General features: G+C 34.6%; 1 protein-coding gene across 2 annotated transcripts in view; it reads left to right on the top strand.

Annotated features, from left to right (window-relative positions):
• Positions 1 to 16,673, top strand: part of CNTN5 (contactin 5) — a 320,159-nt gene that overhangs the window by 71,564 nt on the left and 231,922 nt on the right. The window contains exon 2 of one of the 2 annotated variants that reach the window (XM_017816073.1): positions 15,750 to 15,968. The exons of the other annotated variant lie outside the window; for it this stretch is intronic. Within the exon in view, the coding sequence (XP_017671562.1) occupies positions 15,750 to 15,968 (219 nt within the window). The remainder of the gene's footprint in view (positions 1 to 15,749; positions 15,969 to 16,673) is intronic. 2 annotated transcript variants of the gene reach the window in all.

Below are 16,673 nucleotides of genomic sequence, written 5' to 3'. Positions count from 1 at the left end.
GATGCAAGCCAACTTAGTAATTTAAAGCACTGCTTGACCTTTGAGTGAAAACCTTGTTCGAGGGGAGTTTGCAAAATTTTCAAATCTGAGTATACAGTGATGGAGACAATTCTGAAATTTACTATGGGCTGTGTAAATATTGAAAGGTCCCAAAACAGAAATCTCTGTCTTCTTAGCAGACAACATAAGTTCTAAATTACCCACATGTAAGAAGTATGCAGAAGAAACATAGATTTTTCTTGCTCAAAATAGGAGGCCAAAGTGTCAGAATAACGCCCTGGGTTACCAGTGTATGCAATACAGCGCAGGTTCTATCGCCACAGATCTGTGGATTTCATTCTGAAGACAAATAAAATAGAGTTACACGAATTTGACTTTCTTGAATGATAAGGTCCAAAAATTCAACCTGGTTTGGATATAAACAGAGATGGGCGCTAAGGTAAAAAGATTTTTATATGTTATTGCAAAGGTGAGTTTCCCTTATACTTCATTAGTAGTTACTGCAACTTTCCCCCTTCAAGACATTTTCCATAAAAACTGGGGAGAAATATTGTGGCTCTGAAAGCCATGTGCCTGGAAATATATCCCAAAATATGCCCTTCCTACTTGTGACTAATAGGTCTTGTCTGACTCTGTGCTACACTGGCTGAAACCTCCCAGAATAAATTTCTGTGGACTTTATTATTTCAAAGTAAGAGAAATTTCAGGTAAGCAAAGAGATTTTCTCGATTATGATGATTGACATTCATTGTCATTTAGTAATGCAAAACCATAGATGGGAACATAAAACCCTCAGAATGCAAATTCCCTTGAAATGACAAGGCTTATTGATTCAATATCTTTTTTTATAGAGAGGATTTTGAAATGAAAGCTATAACCTCAGGCTTCAAAACAGTCCCACTAACTGTGTTTACAGTAAAGTTCTATATACCAGATAGATGACTTAGAATAAATCTTTCTGTTCTATGTTATTCATTCTTAAAAACTTACTTACTTGACAGCAGTAAATTACATTGTAGCAAAAATAACTATTTTAAATTCTCCTGAAAAGGTATCTAAATTTTATACAGCCTTGACTGATTTTAAAATCTCCTTTATTTAAAAATTCCTGCTGTATTCCATGATATATGTGTATTCCATCTATTTGCAACTATTTTTGCAATGGAAATTGGCAATAAAGCCAAAACAATTCAAGACATGACAAGCCTTTTTTTATTGTTGCCCATGTGTACTCCCATAAGTACCTGATGAAATAATGCTACTTTGAAACGTAATTCTGATTGTTTTAGAAAAATCCTTTGTGGCAACTTCTAAAATCAACTGTTCTGATTTTTCTCTGCTGTGTTTTACATTTTCATTGCTTATTAACTTGATGTACATGTGGAGGCCAAGTTTGTCTGTCATGGTGTTTTAGTGCTGGTTCCCACGTCAATCCCATTACATCTGTTACAGTGACAATGCTTACAGATGATTTGCTTTTCACATAGGTGTTTCTAATGCATTTATAGGTTTTATTAGAATTCCGCATGAAAATTTATAATGGTGTTGTTTGCTGGGATAATTTTTAGACCTTTTGTTGCTGTTAGTAATATGAAAACATGCTTTTCTTCTAATTTTACAAATCTCATATCACATATTTCTTCTTGTTAATTTCCAATAATAATTCTTCTAGATGACTTTATGAAAAGATAAAAAGACAAAAAACTCTTGATAATTTCTTTGGGGCTCTAACAAATCACTGACTAGTCTACAAAGGTATATGGCTGCCCACTGATGGATAAAATGATGTTACAGGGTATTTTCCTGGACTGCATTATGATATTGTCAAATCATTTTGAATTTGACTTTATTTGAGGCTGCAGACCTCCATTCTCCTTCAAACACCTGGTAGAATAAAATTATGAGGTTTATCCATAATACTGAGATCTTTTACTTGTATGTATAATATGTAAAGCAGTTATAATCTGCCAACTTTTTTAATATTTGCCTTCTTGTCTGTTAACAACTATTCTTAGTCCCTGGAAATTTGTATAATACCTTGTCCAGTTTGCTCAAATAGGCTAACCTCTTTATACTGTATATATAGATATATATAGATATATACATTAAATAAGTAACAATAAAAATTACACATTACCATAAATATATATGGCACCTGTATGTTATTGACATTTATGACACCTCTAAAGTGGATTCTTCAATTTTCTGAAAGTTTTTGGAAAGGCAACATTATCACAAATAGCCCTAAATCCATAAAACCTATTGCTGAACTTGAAAATTAAAATCATCGTTTCTAAAGTTCAGCAAACCAATAAGAAGCTAATTGTTAAACTGCACTTTTCACTTTCACTGTGTGACAAACGAGTTGTGTTAGGGAATTATCTTAGTAATGCTACTATTATTTTGAAGTAACTCACACTTTTTTGGAGATCATATGTACAGCCTCTCTTTTTCTTCATTATAAATGACGGTATGAACAGCTCAAGTCTGTGTCCTTGAAGGAGCTTCTGGTCTGTCTTAGTGACTGCATCTTTTTCATGGCTTTCCTTTGACTTTTCAAATACTTCATTGAGTATACCAGGGTCACCAACAGAGTAGACTTACAGCTAGAAATGCACACAAGTGGGCACCAGATCCTGTAGTTAAAACTAATCACTATGAATGCAGAGGAGAAGAATTAAAAGTCACCTGAAGAGGATATTAGTAGCATGCAGATATGTTTGTGTTATGGATTTACCCCATGCAAATACAAATCCCTGCACAGTGCACTCTAATTTATTTCATTGCAAACAGTGGAAGAATTTTGGATGTTTTGAAAGGTTTGTGTCTTCATCTCTATAAGCATATCTTAGAAAAAGAAGACGAGACAAGCTTTGGCATGTACCTTTTCATGGCACTGTTGTTTCCAAGCAGGAGGACTGTGGAATAATATCCATTATAACAAGCTGGAGTTTTTTAATTTTTTATTATTTTTATTGCTTTGAAAACAGTTCAGAAGCAACATAAAATGTTACCTCCTTAATGGTCTGTAGACTTATGTGTCACTTTAAATATTCAAAAATAATTAAGAAATCTTTTGCCAGTGTATTTGTCCAGAGCATGAGAATGAATTTCACTCTATGCATGTAAGAATTGCTTAATTGCTAACAATATTTGTTTACACTGACAGTACATCTAGTGATTAATTCATAGGATTCCTAAGGGAAAACTAAACCACATAAAGGTCTCAAAGATGCAAGCCAGACTGGAGAGTGCACTGTAAAATATTTAGCGAACATTAAAGCAAACATCAGAGAACTACCGAATAAGTCAAAGGTAGAGAAGAATAAATTATCTGTCTCAAAAAAAATACTTTGAACCTGAAGATGGATATTTTAAAGGGGATGAAAGACTGTCTGCTTGCACTGGACATATAAACACACTGAATTGGGATAATATATAAGCATGTGTATCACAGGGAGCAGAAACACATTAGCCTAGGTAACCTTTCTTTAACTGCAGTTCACAGAAAGCTTTACTTTAGTTGTAAATCATAAATGTGTCAGTGCTAATCAAAAGCTTATCCATAAGTTTCTATGTCAAAGTAAAATTGATCCTTTTGAAATATTAATGTTATTTGACAAATTTAGTAGATTATTTTGTTCTTCTAATTAGGCATCATTAGAATTTCTTACTTTTGTACTAATTGCATTGAATGTTAGTTTGATATCTGTTTACTTGCACAGCTTCCAAACTGTGGACAATACCTTAAAATTAAAGAATGTTTTACAAAATTCCTTAAGCAAGCCATACAATGTCCAGCAGTTATCCCTGCAAATTAATCTTTATTTGTAGATTATGTGAAGTTTTCAAATTCTAGTTTTTCTGTCTTATTAATATGTGATCCCTCATCAGAAAGCTATATTTGTCTTTCATTACTTCAGGAAGCCCTTACAACTTTATTATTCATGGTACTCCATACTTTGCCAAAAAATGCCCCAGACTTTCATCCAAAGATGAAAAGATGTCTACACTTATTATTATTTATAAAAAGTAATAATATGATCTTTAAATTATTTCCACTAGTTTCTCTTAAATAAGTGGCTATTTTCTGTAAATTTCAAGTTTTTTCCATCCATGTAGGTTTGAAGACAGGATAGCTGTTTGAATGGTGAAGGGTGCTTGTGCCTAGATGTGACACCAGGCATCACTCTGTCTGGTGACGTGAACCTCAAGCAGTAGCCTCCTTTCTTTTCAAATGAACACAGTTTTCATTCCTATATGTAAGCACTAATAAACAAATAACTTTTTTTTGGTTTAGTACTTTGTTAATAAATAGGCATTTTAACCTTTTAAAGATGTGATCACAACAACCTCATGCAACACTGTAGGCAGAAAAGGACCTGGAAGTGCTGGTTGACAGTCGGCTAAACATGAGTCAGCAGTGTGCCCAGGTGGCCAAGAAGGCCAGAGGCATCCTGGCTTGTATTGGCAATAGTGTGACCAGCAGGACCAGGGCAGTGATTGTCCTTCTGTACTCAGCGCTGGTGAGGCTGCATTTCAAATCCTGTGTTCAGTTTTGAGCCCCTCATTACAAGAAAGACATTGAGGTGCTGGAGCAAGTCCAGAGAAGGGCAACAGAGCTGGGTGCTTAGCCTGGAGAAAACGAGGCTCAGGAGGGACCTTATCGCTCTCTACAACTATCTGAAAGGAGGTTTTAGAGAGGTGGAGGTCAGCCTCTTCTCTCAAGAAACAAGAGGCAGGACAAGATGAAATGGTCTCAAATTGCACCTATGCATATTAGATTAGATATTAGAAAGACTTTTCTTCATAGAAAATGTTGTCAAGCATTGGAAGAGGCTGCCCAGAGAAGTGGTGGAGTCACCATTCCTGAAAGGGTTTAAAAGATGTGTAGATTTGGTACCTGGGGACATGGTTTAGTGGTGGACTAGGTAGTGCTGGGTTGACAGTTGGACTCGATGATCTTATAGGTCTTTTCTAACCTAAATAATTCTATGATTCTAAGATCATAAGCTGAATTGTACTTCTGTCTATAACATATAAAACAGGAGCCATTGGTCAGGCTTGAACACAGCTCTCCCATCCTGTGCAGCCTGAACCCTGCCACAACCCCAAGCTTCCCTGTATCAGCTCCTGTCCTAGTGTCCCTTAAAATAGTCCTATGTTATCCCTAAGCATCTAAACAGCTCCATATCCCTACTGAGTCCATGTTTCTTCAGGGTATGAGGCATACCTTGGATGGATGTCATGATTCCAAAAGCCCTGCTAGGCTTAAGTGACCCCACTTGGACCCTCCAGGGCTTCCCCCCATCTGCCATGGCCCAGTGCCCCATTTTAGGCCAGTTCCTGCCCCAGTGACACCATAAGGCACCAATGTGGAGTCAGCACTGCTTCTGCTGGAATATGATCTGTGGTTGTAGGGAGTCCTGGTTTTCTGACAGGTAAAAGTACAAAAAAAGAAGCAGTCCTTGCTAATAAGATTACTGTGTAAAATAGAACAAAGAAGCCTGCTAAGCCCAGAAGAAAATACAAAGCAACAATTTCCACACCAGCAATCATCTGGCCTGGATGCACTGGCATCAACCAAAAAAACACATTTTCAGGTGTAGTTTTGTGGGAATACAATGTGATAGCAATACAGCTGGTTATGGAAAGCTAATTCTTTTTTCGAAAGGCACAGGAGAAATAACAAATGTGGCTTTTGGAAGCAAAATCTGGTAGTATTGAGGCAGTATCAGATATTGTGTCTGAGCAGCAGAAGACCAACTAGTATTTTCAAGTTAGTTTAGGATTTTTTAAAACCTTTCTGAAAAGTGAGCAACATCCTAGATTATGTTTTTTTCTGGCCAAGTAGCTATTTGACGTCTTAAAAAACACATGGTTTTACAAATCAGCAGGTCGTTTCCTTAGCACAGTGATTATTAAGATTTTGGCTGCTCGATGGTGGTATTAATAATTTAATTTAGTGTTTTATATTAATGATGTCAGTTACAAAGTTCTCCTTTGCTGTGGATTGATCCATTATTTTTCACCTAACACTGATATGTATATCATTGCAGGAAGGAAGGGATATAAATAAGGATTTCTATCCATCTAATTACTTTAATTGATTTGTGCTGAAATAGTTGACCTTTAGTACCTGGTTCTCTCTTCACATTCAGAATTGTCGGCTCACTCTGATGATCATCAACCAAGGGGAAAAGAAGTTAAGATTTCAATTAAAAGCATGCAGTGTAGGCTAATCTACGGATCTCACATTAGTATGCTGCATGCTTTCTTGGTAGAGAATATATGTTATGTTTCAGTTGAAAAATATTATATGAAAAGTACCTGAAGAAGTACTACAATGAAGTATATCTAAAAACTGACAAACAAAACCCACTCAGGAGTCTTGGAGCACTTATTCATATATATCTACAAATTACACCTAGTAAATAGAACCCCTCTTTCAGGTCAAAGATCATAAGATATGTAAAATAAGCTAATTGCTATATTGTTTTTCTTAGGTGGCATGAGAGTATTCATGCCCTCAGCTATCTTCACTGTTTGCTCTAACTGCTATTTTTCAGAAAAAAAGCTGGCCTAAAACTGCTCTTTATTAGACAAACAGGTGGAAAAATTCAGCACATTGGTAAAGTGTCAGACATGCCTGTGATCTTTAAGATTGTACAAAACAGAAATAAAAAATGTTAAGCTAGATGAAATGTGCTAATTAAGAAGGTTATATTGCTATTGTTTGGATTTAAATTTTCTTTTAGTAAGTTCATTAGAAGAGTTTTCAAAAAGTTTTATATTTTTTACAACTGAAAAGCACTTTTCATTACAGTATTTCAAGGAATATGAAAATGGTGCAAAGCACTGACTGAACATAACAGCTGTGTTTCAAGCCATTGGTATGGCAGAAACATACCCTGCCTGTAATCTGTATATTACATTAGCATGTTTTGAAAGAGAAAACATTAAGTGCTTTGATAGAAAAAATATGACAATAATCTCAAAGCACTTTCCTCAATTCAAAGTTACTTTACTTTGGACAAATGTTCATCCATAATTTGAATAAATTATTACTTTTATTATGCGTGCTACTGCAGTTGGAAGCATTCTGTAGCTGAAAGTGTTTTATTTTAAAGTACATTTCGGTTGCTCTGTTGTATGTCATACGTTGGATGCAAAGTGGGAATAATCGAGCATATGTAATTTGCTGAATTATGACTATGAAGTGGAGGTAAGATGAAAAATAGATTGTTTTTGAGTAGAAAGAGAAACAATGACTAACTGTACAAAAGCATTGTTCTATTATTCAAAGTAATTCCTCATAAAATTTCATGACATTTAAATTAACCCTAACAGTATATTATTCCAAAGATGTTGGTTGATTTGCTAATAGCCACTGGAAACATTCTTTACTATCTCTCAACATTTTAAGTTTTCAAATCACTTCCTCTTTGTTATTTTAAAGGAAAATAAAATATATTTATGTTATATTCATTTTAAAAATAAAATATATTTATTTAAAGGAAAATAAAATAATTTTTTTCCATATCTATCTATAACACTCTATGTTCTTAAATTTGGTGCCTTTTATGATCAGGTCTCTTAAAAAAGACAAATTCTATAAAGTGAGAAGCTATTGCAGATTGTCAAATTAAACTATTGTGTATAAAAATATTGTGTTCTTTGAACAGTGGACTATTGAAAAGTTCTACAGAACAATTTTTAGATTAAAGGTTTATTTATTTTTGCCAAAGACCTGGCAAAAATATTTTCCTTTTCCCCAAGGAAAGACCATCTTACACAGACAAATTTTCTCCCTTTCCCATGATATCATGTCTGAAATGAGAAAGGTTGATTAAGACCATCAGTACATTTTTCTTATGAACTTCCAGCTTCAAAATCATCCCCCACAGTTTCTTTGGAAAAGAAATCTCTTGATCTTCACTCCTCCACGAAAGAACCAAAAATTTTGAGCACAAAAGACTCAAATGAAGCTTGACTAATTTATGATGAGAGAACTAGAGAAAAAGAGGGTCTGGGTGAACCTTATTCCTTTTTATAACTACATGAAAGGAGGTTGTAGCAAGATAGGAGTCGGCCTCTTCTCTCAGGCAACTAGTGACAGGACAAGAGAACATAGCCTCAAGTTGCACCAGGGAAGGTTCAGGTTGGACATCAAGAATTTCTGGTGGTTTAACATTGGAACAGGCTGCCCAGGGAGGTGGTGGAATCACTGTCCCTGGAGATGTTCTAGAAATGACTGGATGTGGCACTGAATACTATGGTCTTTTTGACAAGGTGGTGGTTGCTCAAAGGTTGCGCTCAATGATCTTGGAGACCTTTCCAACCTTTATGAGTCTATGATTCTCTGACTATGACAATGGAGATCTGAATAAGCTGAAATGTTGACATCTTAGCTATTCATATTACTTTCCTTTAAATTCTGTGGCAAAAAGTAGCTATTTTTTGAGCCTGTCCATCATATCTCATCCATATTCTTCTTCCTTTCCACTAACTGTTAAGTGAACCCAGCCTCACTATCTCTCATCCAGATTCCAGACATTTGAAATGAGATTCCCGTTGAAGGTTTCCATCTTGTGGTTTTGTTTGGTTTGGTTTTGATGATTGCCTGTATATGTTGTTGTGTTGTCTGTTGTTTTGAGTAATAATTGGGATATAATAGCATCTTTAGAATAACATCTCAGACACATGAACCAAACCACCACAATGGGAAATGTACAAAGAAGGGCCAGATACACTAATCAATTCCTGAGAAATCTGCTGGCTTCCACTTTTTTCATTGAGTTTTTTTTCTGAATTTGGAGGGGTTTTTTGTGTGTGTTTGAGTGGTTGGTTTTGTTTTATTTGGGGGGGTGTATTTGTTTTGTTTTGGGGAGGTTATTAAAGTTAATATAATTTCATCAGAAAAACATAATTTATTTACATTTTCCAGCATTTTATTAGTTCTCGTAGGAGATGTCCTGGATGGACACCTTATCAACACAGCTTCCTGCTGTTCTTGCATCTTTCTCTCAGGTTATTGCCAAGTTATATGTCATCAAGCAGTTTAAAAGGAAATCAATGCACATACAGAGAACAAGGCAGAAAATATATTTCTGTTTAAAAACTTGAGGAGCAACACTGATACAATCCAGTTTACAAAATGAATGCATGTATTTTCATAAGCTTAGAAGAGTGAAAACTTCCACTGAAACAATGTAATTAAAAGTTACAATGAAAAAAATGGGTTAGCATTCTTAGTGACATTTGATTAAACATGCTAGCTCAAAAATACACAAATGAAGGTCACATTTGCAAGTATTATAAGACTGACTACATTTTAATTAAACAGTTGAGAAATGTCAATGAGTTAGTAACTGACCAAGAGTCACTTAAAGAAAAAAAAGGAATGAAGAAAACAAAACATCACCCCTAGAGTCCTTTACTCTCCATAGAGTTAAAGCACTACAAAGAGAGCTTTCAAAGAAGTTTTGGGGATGGATTCAGTGACTTTGTCTTGTCACATTTCTGTGCTTAAAGAAATTGCCACGTACTATTGCTTATGCTATGTTGATCTGTGTTGTGCCTTTTAAAACAAAACTGACTGATGAAATATAGCAAGGATACAATTTTTGGTTTATATTTTTACCCATGGACTGTACATAAGGAACTTGTAGAAGCATTTGCTGTCCTGTGGGAACAGGTCCCCCTGCCCTCAGAGCTGGCTTTGTTCTCCCACAGCACACATGAAATGAAGTCAAATTTAACACAGGTATTACAAATTACAGGAGTAAACTTCTTTCACATTATTTTGAAATTCACATTTTTGTTTTTCTTAAAAACAAACCCCCCTCAGTAATCAGCAGAAGACAATTTCTCATTTACCTGTGGCACTCTTTTTCCTTGTTGTCTTGAATCTGACCAATCTGGCTGAAAACCATTCTGAATTCAGCATGTGCTGGAAATAATAAAAAGTGCATGAATAATTTAATGAGGGGATTGAGATTCATTAAAAAAATTACCAAAACTATTTCATATCATAGTTTGCTGTTGGAAATCCATAGAGAAAATATGTACTTGGAATAAAAAAAAATATCGTCTATCTTAAAAGTGTCATACCACTGTTAAAATTACTATAAATCTGGTAGTTCTTGTTCAAAGAACTATGAAGACTAATTCAAGCCACTGATTTTATTGTGACTGGTTTCTGGTTGCTTAATATCTTTACCATTTGGGCGTATATATTCCTTATCTGTGTCTTCTTGCAGCTGAAGGAACCTTTGGGTGTTTCATCCCAGATATTTAATTTATTTCTCAGAATGAGGTTAGGGAAAATATAATTTCATTATGAAGCTCAAGTACAGCAGCATTTTGAGAACTACTCATAGGTCTTTGACGAAATTTCTCAAGAATTTTGAGAGTAGACTGGTTAAGCTAAAAAACACATTAGAGAGTAATATCTACCCTCTAGCAGTTTAACTATGTATTTAAATAATGGAAAATATAAATTTATTCTCCCAAATCTCAGAAGTCTAATCCAAACCAAATTAAAGGAATAATTTTACTGTAAATAGTACTCCAATAAAAATATATTTTAATTAAGCCACTGTAACTAGGCAGTTCAGAGGTCTAAATCTCTGAAGGCAATTGCTTGGATTAGGAAGTAGGTTTTATTTTCAGGTAAGTGTGATTTCTGCTGTAGTTGTCAGTAATGATCACAGGCTACAGACTTTCAGTAAACAAAAAAAAATATTTGCTTATGTATAAATTTATTAACCATTTGCAGTTATGTTTTACAAGAGAAACTTTACTCAGACACAGCATCCCCACAAGCATGACAGAGTAACTGGAGTCAGGGTGAAATTTCAATTGATCACTAATCCCAGCCAAACAAAGCAATTGTACCATGAAAGGTCAGAAACCAGAATATATAATACTATCATTACTTCAGGACCCTTTCACCACATAGAGTGACTTTTCTATCTTTTCCTTCTCTTTCTTCCCATGGCACTTTGCATTCATGCTATCTGAGATCTTGTTCATTCCTTTGTTCTTTCAAACCCTAGAATTACCACTGCAGAAGTAGTGTTCCCCATTCAGCTAGCTAACAAAGAATTTTAAACATTTTTTTCTTTTTAAGTGGGAGAAGAATTACAGTTTTCTTAACTTGATGAGGCAGCACACAACAAGTTCATTTCACCAAGCTGCCTACACAAACTATTTCATCAAAAAAGAAGTTGTCAAAACTATTTCAGCGTTGTTGAATCCTATTTACTGGAGTAGCTCATTGTGTTACATATACAAAAAACCAGGAGAGTCATAGCCTAAAAATGAAAAATGTTACCTTAACAAAAACTGCACTTTGATTCAAACTTCTGCAGAAAGGGAGGCTACACGCCACTGGCGATTTTAGTATGGCTTCTATTTACTTTTGTGTAGCAAAGTAATATGTTGGCAAAACAGACAGTCCGGAGTGAGTCTATTGTATTTTCTGGTTTTCCAGTCACATTTCCTGCTTATCCCTCCATGTTTGTCCTTCACCTCATATTTCTGTTCCTAGAATCTGTTCCAGGCACTCACCCTAATGACATAAAGATCCCAGACTAAGTAGGACAAGAGTATTTGTTAGCTCAGAAATTAATAGGAGCTGTTATATGCCTCATCTTGCAAGTTGGTATGCCCTTCCAATTAAAAAGAGTAAAATGATAAAGTATTTCATAGCAGAATTTTGAAGGGATTAAAGGTTATTTTGCTCTCCCACATATGTATAGCGTGGAATTTGTCCTGGTGGTAAATTAATTAAGTGTATGGAGGATACAATTTTTGATGTGTTTATAACTTCATATGTGTGTACTACTTTTTGAGTTTCTTGCATGCCTGGACAGCAGGTTCTTTATGTGTTTAATTGTCTCAATTTGTTTCCTTGGTGATACATCTGGCAGAACCTGGTAGAAGGATGCAAGGTCATCTGAGGAATCTTTATGGAAGCAGGTGGAGATGGCAGAGAATAAGAGAGACAGCAAGGAAGAGAGCTAAGTGTCAGACTCACTAGAGGAGCAAGGACCTCTCTATACTTTATTCCCAGCATGTCATTGTGCTGAAAAAAAAAAAAAAGAAAACAAAAGGAAAAATTACAATATAGTGTGTTTATGTAGAAATAGGCAGAGTTCTGTGCTTGTTCCACCCCCTTTCCAAGCTGACAGTGTGGGACAATAGGAAAACAGAAGCTATATTAAATGGTCTAAAAATCAGGATTATTAGTATTCAATTTCTTATGGCTAATCTCCATTTATTTGTGAAAGAAAAAGTATACTACTCAGACTAACATGCACAGGGATCTTTTCTATCTACTCAGTCAAGGAAGACTGTTTCATAACTTTTCCAAAGAAATTACATAGGAATAACTATTTGAATCTTCTCAAGGTAGAATAGCTGGTATACTCAGGCAGATTATCTGAGGAACTATCTTGTACTATCAACAAATGGACTACATAGTTTAAAAGGTCTTCAGACACTAGAATTTTACTACTGATATACATAGGACATATAGTACATTTAACAACCTAATAATACCTTATTTATTAGTATTTATCATTTGCTGAAAAAGTACTGATGTAAAGTTTTCCAAATCCATGTCCTTTGCCGTAGGGTAAATAAAATAGTCCTATAATACCATACTGAAAAAAGAAAAGTGTCTCTATCTGCAGAAAGTTCCCAAGAAAAAGTACATTCATTATATATGTTATTGCAATCATGCTTCCATTTAAAATCTCATTCAGATTTATTATAATGTGTTGCGAAGTACACGCCAAAGGCAGGTCTGAATTTTTTTTAATTATAAATTAAAATTCTATCCTGTGTGTATTTCTTCTATGTTTGTGTGCACTCTGAAGGAATGTCTTCCTAACGGTGAACACCAGTGTTCTCTTTTTTCTTTCCCATCTGTAGAAATGGATCCTGTAAAACACAATATGTATCACTGTTAGAATCAATTTACTTCTCTGTTAAAATATACCCAGGGATAGTTCCGTGACACCACACTTTTTAGTTTAACATTTTTGTTTTGTTTTCTTTCCTTGTCCACCTCATGTAGATTAGAGATCATTTGCTCACTGTGAGTTATAGGCAGAAAGTGTATTAAAAAGGCAGAGATGTGGTGTCTTTTCAAAACAGGAGTCCTTTGCACAATACCTTGCATTCTTGTTACCAGCTACAACTAGGCCACATCCCAGCTTCATGTGAGCAAAACGGGACTGGCTCCCAGTCTGTCTGTTTCCAGATTTCCTGCAGCATTTCCATGGGGTGTATCAAAGGATATGAGCTGTGAGGATCTGAGGAGCTCCACAGTGCACAACTAATTATCTCTCCTGCCACCAGGACTGCTATGTTCACCACCAAGTATTGCCATCCTCTTATGTAGGCCATGTTAGAAAGAGCCATATCCCTCTCCTGTATCCATACTCCCCAGGGAATGTCTTCCTTCTCTGCTCACAAGGAAAATGTCCATTTTGCATTAAGCATTTAATGTGATAAGTTTAACCAAGAACATTTCTATTGCAGTTCATTTTTCTGAAATTCTATTTGGAAGGATGATATGGTCTGAAGCTGGCTCCCTGCCTAGTCTCTAAACCTCACCACAAAAACTCCCCCCCCATCCTCCTCCTGAACCAAGGAAAAAGAAAAAAAAACAAGAGAACCGAAACGAGAGAGAGACAGCTATAGCAATATATATAAATATTTTTACACTTATATTGCAATTATATATAATTGAAATATATATACAATTTCAAAAGGGAAAAGGGAAAGGGGAGGGGGAAGGGAAAAAAGGAACAAAACCAAAATATACATGATCAATAGCCCAAGATCTAGTAACTAAAAGAATTAGCAAAAGAATATCTTACTACTCTCCTTGGGACAACATAAAGTAAATTAGCATTTGTTGAGTAGAAAATAAGTAAAAAATATAAAAGTTGCTTCAAGTAACCTCAATGACCATGAGAGACTGACATCAAGAAAATCAGAATTAAAAAAAAAAATAGTAGTTATTTTAATGGGGATGGATTTTAATTTTTTTTAAGTTTTTTCACTATTCTCCTGGAATTCAAAAGATTTTACTTTACTTTTTCCCTATGGAAAAATTGTATTTACTGAGAACTAAAATACATTGATATTACAAAATGTTGATGAGATGTCTTAAAAGACAATCAAAGATACTGTTTGTGAAATCATATTTATATTCCAATAATACTTTTTCAAGAGGACCATGCTATGTTTTAATTTATCAGGGTGGTATTCTATTTTCCTTCTCTTTGTGGGCCAAGAAAGTTGATATTATGCTTATGATACACAAAACAGCATGATGCACATTATAAAGAAGATTATTTGTGAGACCAGGATGAAATACAAATTTAAGGAGTGTTCTCCTTGCTTGTGTCTTTCCTATTTGATTGTCAAAACTTAAATTCAAAATTTGAATGTGATATGGCTTCATCAAATATTATGTATATTTAGAGTTTGCTTAGATGAAAATGATAATTTTAAAATACAGGTCATCATTTGCCAAATTTCAGCTTCTTCTGAGAGGTAAAAGAGGTAAACCTTTAACATCTGATCAGAGACAATAAATAATGTGCTGAGATGAGTTTTTCCAAAACCTTAAAGACTCTAAGCATGCTCTGTCACTATCTTCTTAAAGTAAAATGCATATTTCTCTAATTTTATACCATTTGAAATATAAAATAGTCCAAAATATACTTTGCTTAGAATAGTTTTGCAAAAGCTCTCCATCAAGGCCATGATCTAGTATTTTAGAGATTTTATATAAATTGGGCGTGATGCTATTTTTCAACACTCATACTTTTTCATTTTTCATGTTATGCCAGCGTGAAGGATGTCCAATTTTTAAATATTTATCACCAAATAGATAATTGACAGGACAATGATCTTTTTTATTCCAGCCACTTCTGCTCATCCTCCAAAAGATCAGTTCCCTCATTGGCACTTTATATGCAGTCTGAATTCCTTTGTTCATCTATATGAATGCGTTTTTAAATGTTTTTTCACCTCCTTAAGACTGCTGCATTTTCAGGACAACTGATTTCAGTAGGCTGTAATACTTGGCATTACACAGGGATCAAAATCTTGGGCACTATTCTTTATTTGTAAGCACTGAAATTTTAAATACAGGCTGAAAAGGCAAAAAAGGGGATTTACAGAGACAGAAGAGGAGGTTAGTTTAGCATTTCTATGTTTTTGGGAGGGATATTTGTGCATATAAGGACTTCTAGTCTGCTTAGCTAACCCACTTGATTTGCAGAGTAGTGTTGAATTGAGGAGCATATTTAGCTTCAGTCAGTGTTTTTGCATTGCACATAAAAAGTAATGAAAGGCTGTGAAGGAAAGATAGTGGCTTGGAATACACTTTTCTACTATGTAATAGAGGTATAGGATCATAGAAATAGAACTAAAATCATTGAAAACTAGAGTTTCTATAAGTAAGAAATTTAATAAGCACCTGCTTTTAATATTGTGATGAAACTGCAGGGGTATTTTCTGATTTAGAACTCTATGCTGCTAACAAGTAGAAGCTAAGTCTGTCATCAAGTCTGGGATGTTTCTATCACTCCTAGTACACATAGATTTTTTTTTACTTTTCTACTGAGTAACTAAATATTCTTTTGAAAAGTGATGGATTTTGTGTTATTTCAGTGTTCACTTCTTGTTGTTTTTTTTGATTTTGGTTCTTTTTTTCTCAGAATATTCAGAAGCTGTTCCTGGTCTCCCCACTTCATATGCTGCTATCCTAAGAATCAAATCTGGTAGTTCATCTTTAGCCTCATTTAATTCAAAGAATAGACCACGATTAAGCAGTCCTTCATTAGGAAGTGTATCTTCACCAGGCTGGAGAGGAGCCGCACAACATTATCATTCCCCAACAAACCTCTATCACTTTTCAGACACCTTCAAACATGATGGTAAGTCTTATTTACCACTATGAAACTTCAAAACATTTTTCAAAAGCAACACATTTTTATCAGCTTAATTCAGTATTTCTTAGATGCGATTTTGAATTTTATTAAATATTGCAAAGTGGAAATGAACTTCTTTCCATTAGATTCTTCAGATTAGCCTTAGTCACCAGTTAAAACATTCTTTCTTAAAAATTTCTGTGCAGAAGCGTTTTATACAAGTGTTGCTACCTGAAAATAGCAAACTAGTGTTTTGAAATTCCATTATAGCACAATTTCTTCTAGTAATAAAATCTCAGTCACTTTATATATACATATATATATATATATGTATATTCTCTTTGGAATTTTTCTAATTTAATCATGAATGATAGTAATGTAAATTAAACATGAAGAGTAAATCTTACAAAACTACTTTTTCTCTAAATTATCTGCTCTGTGTAGTCAACTGTCATGCATGCACATGTGCATGCATGCATAGAGAGACGTACTGGTGTGATAAGGTGTCATTTACCTTTACATGAAATAATTCATTGTAACAATTTTCTCATGTCTGGTTACATTTTAAAAAGCCACATTTCTGATACCATTTCTTTAGTGATAATATTTATCTGAGTTACAGTCAAAAGAAGGTAGAAAGACAGAAAGAAACAGAGGGAAGGAGAGGGAGGGAGGAAGGGAGGAAGGAAGAGGATAGAGGGTGTATAAACG

This window comes from Lepidothrix coronata, unplaced genomic scaffold (assembly GCF_001604755.1).
Source record: "Lepidothrix coronata isolate B3197 unplaced genomic scaffold, Lepidothrix_coronata-1.0 Scaffold53, whole genome shotgun sequence".
NCBI lineage: Eukaryota > Metazoa > Chordata > Aves > Passeriformes > Pipridae > Lepidothrix > Lepidothrix coronata.
The sequence above is the reverse complement of the archived record's forward strand: the minus strand, read 5'-3'. Positions and strand labels throughout refer to the sequence as shown.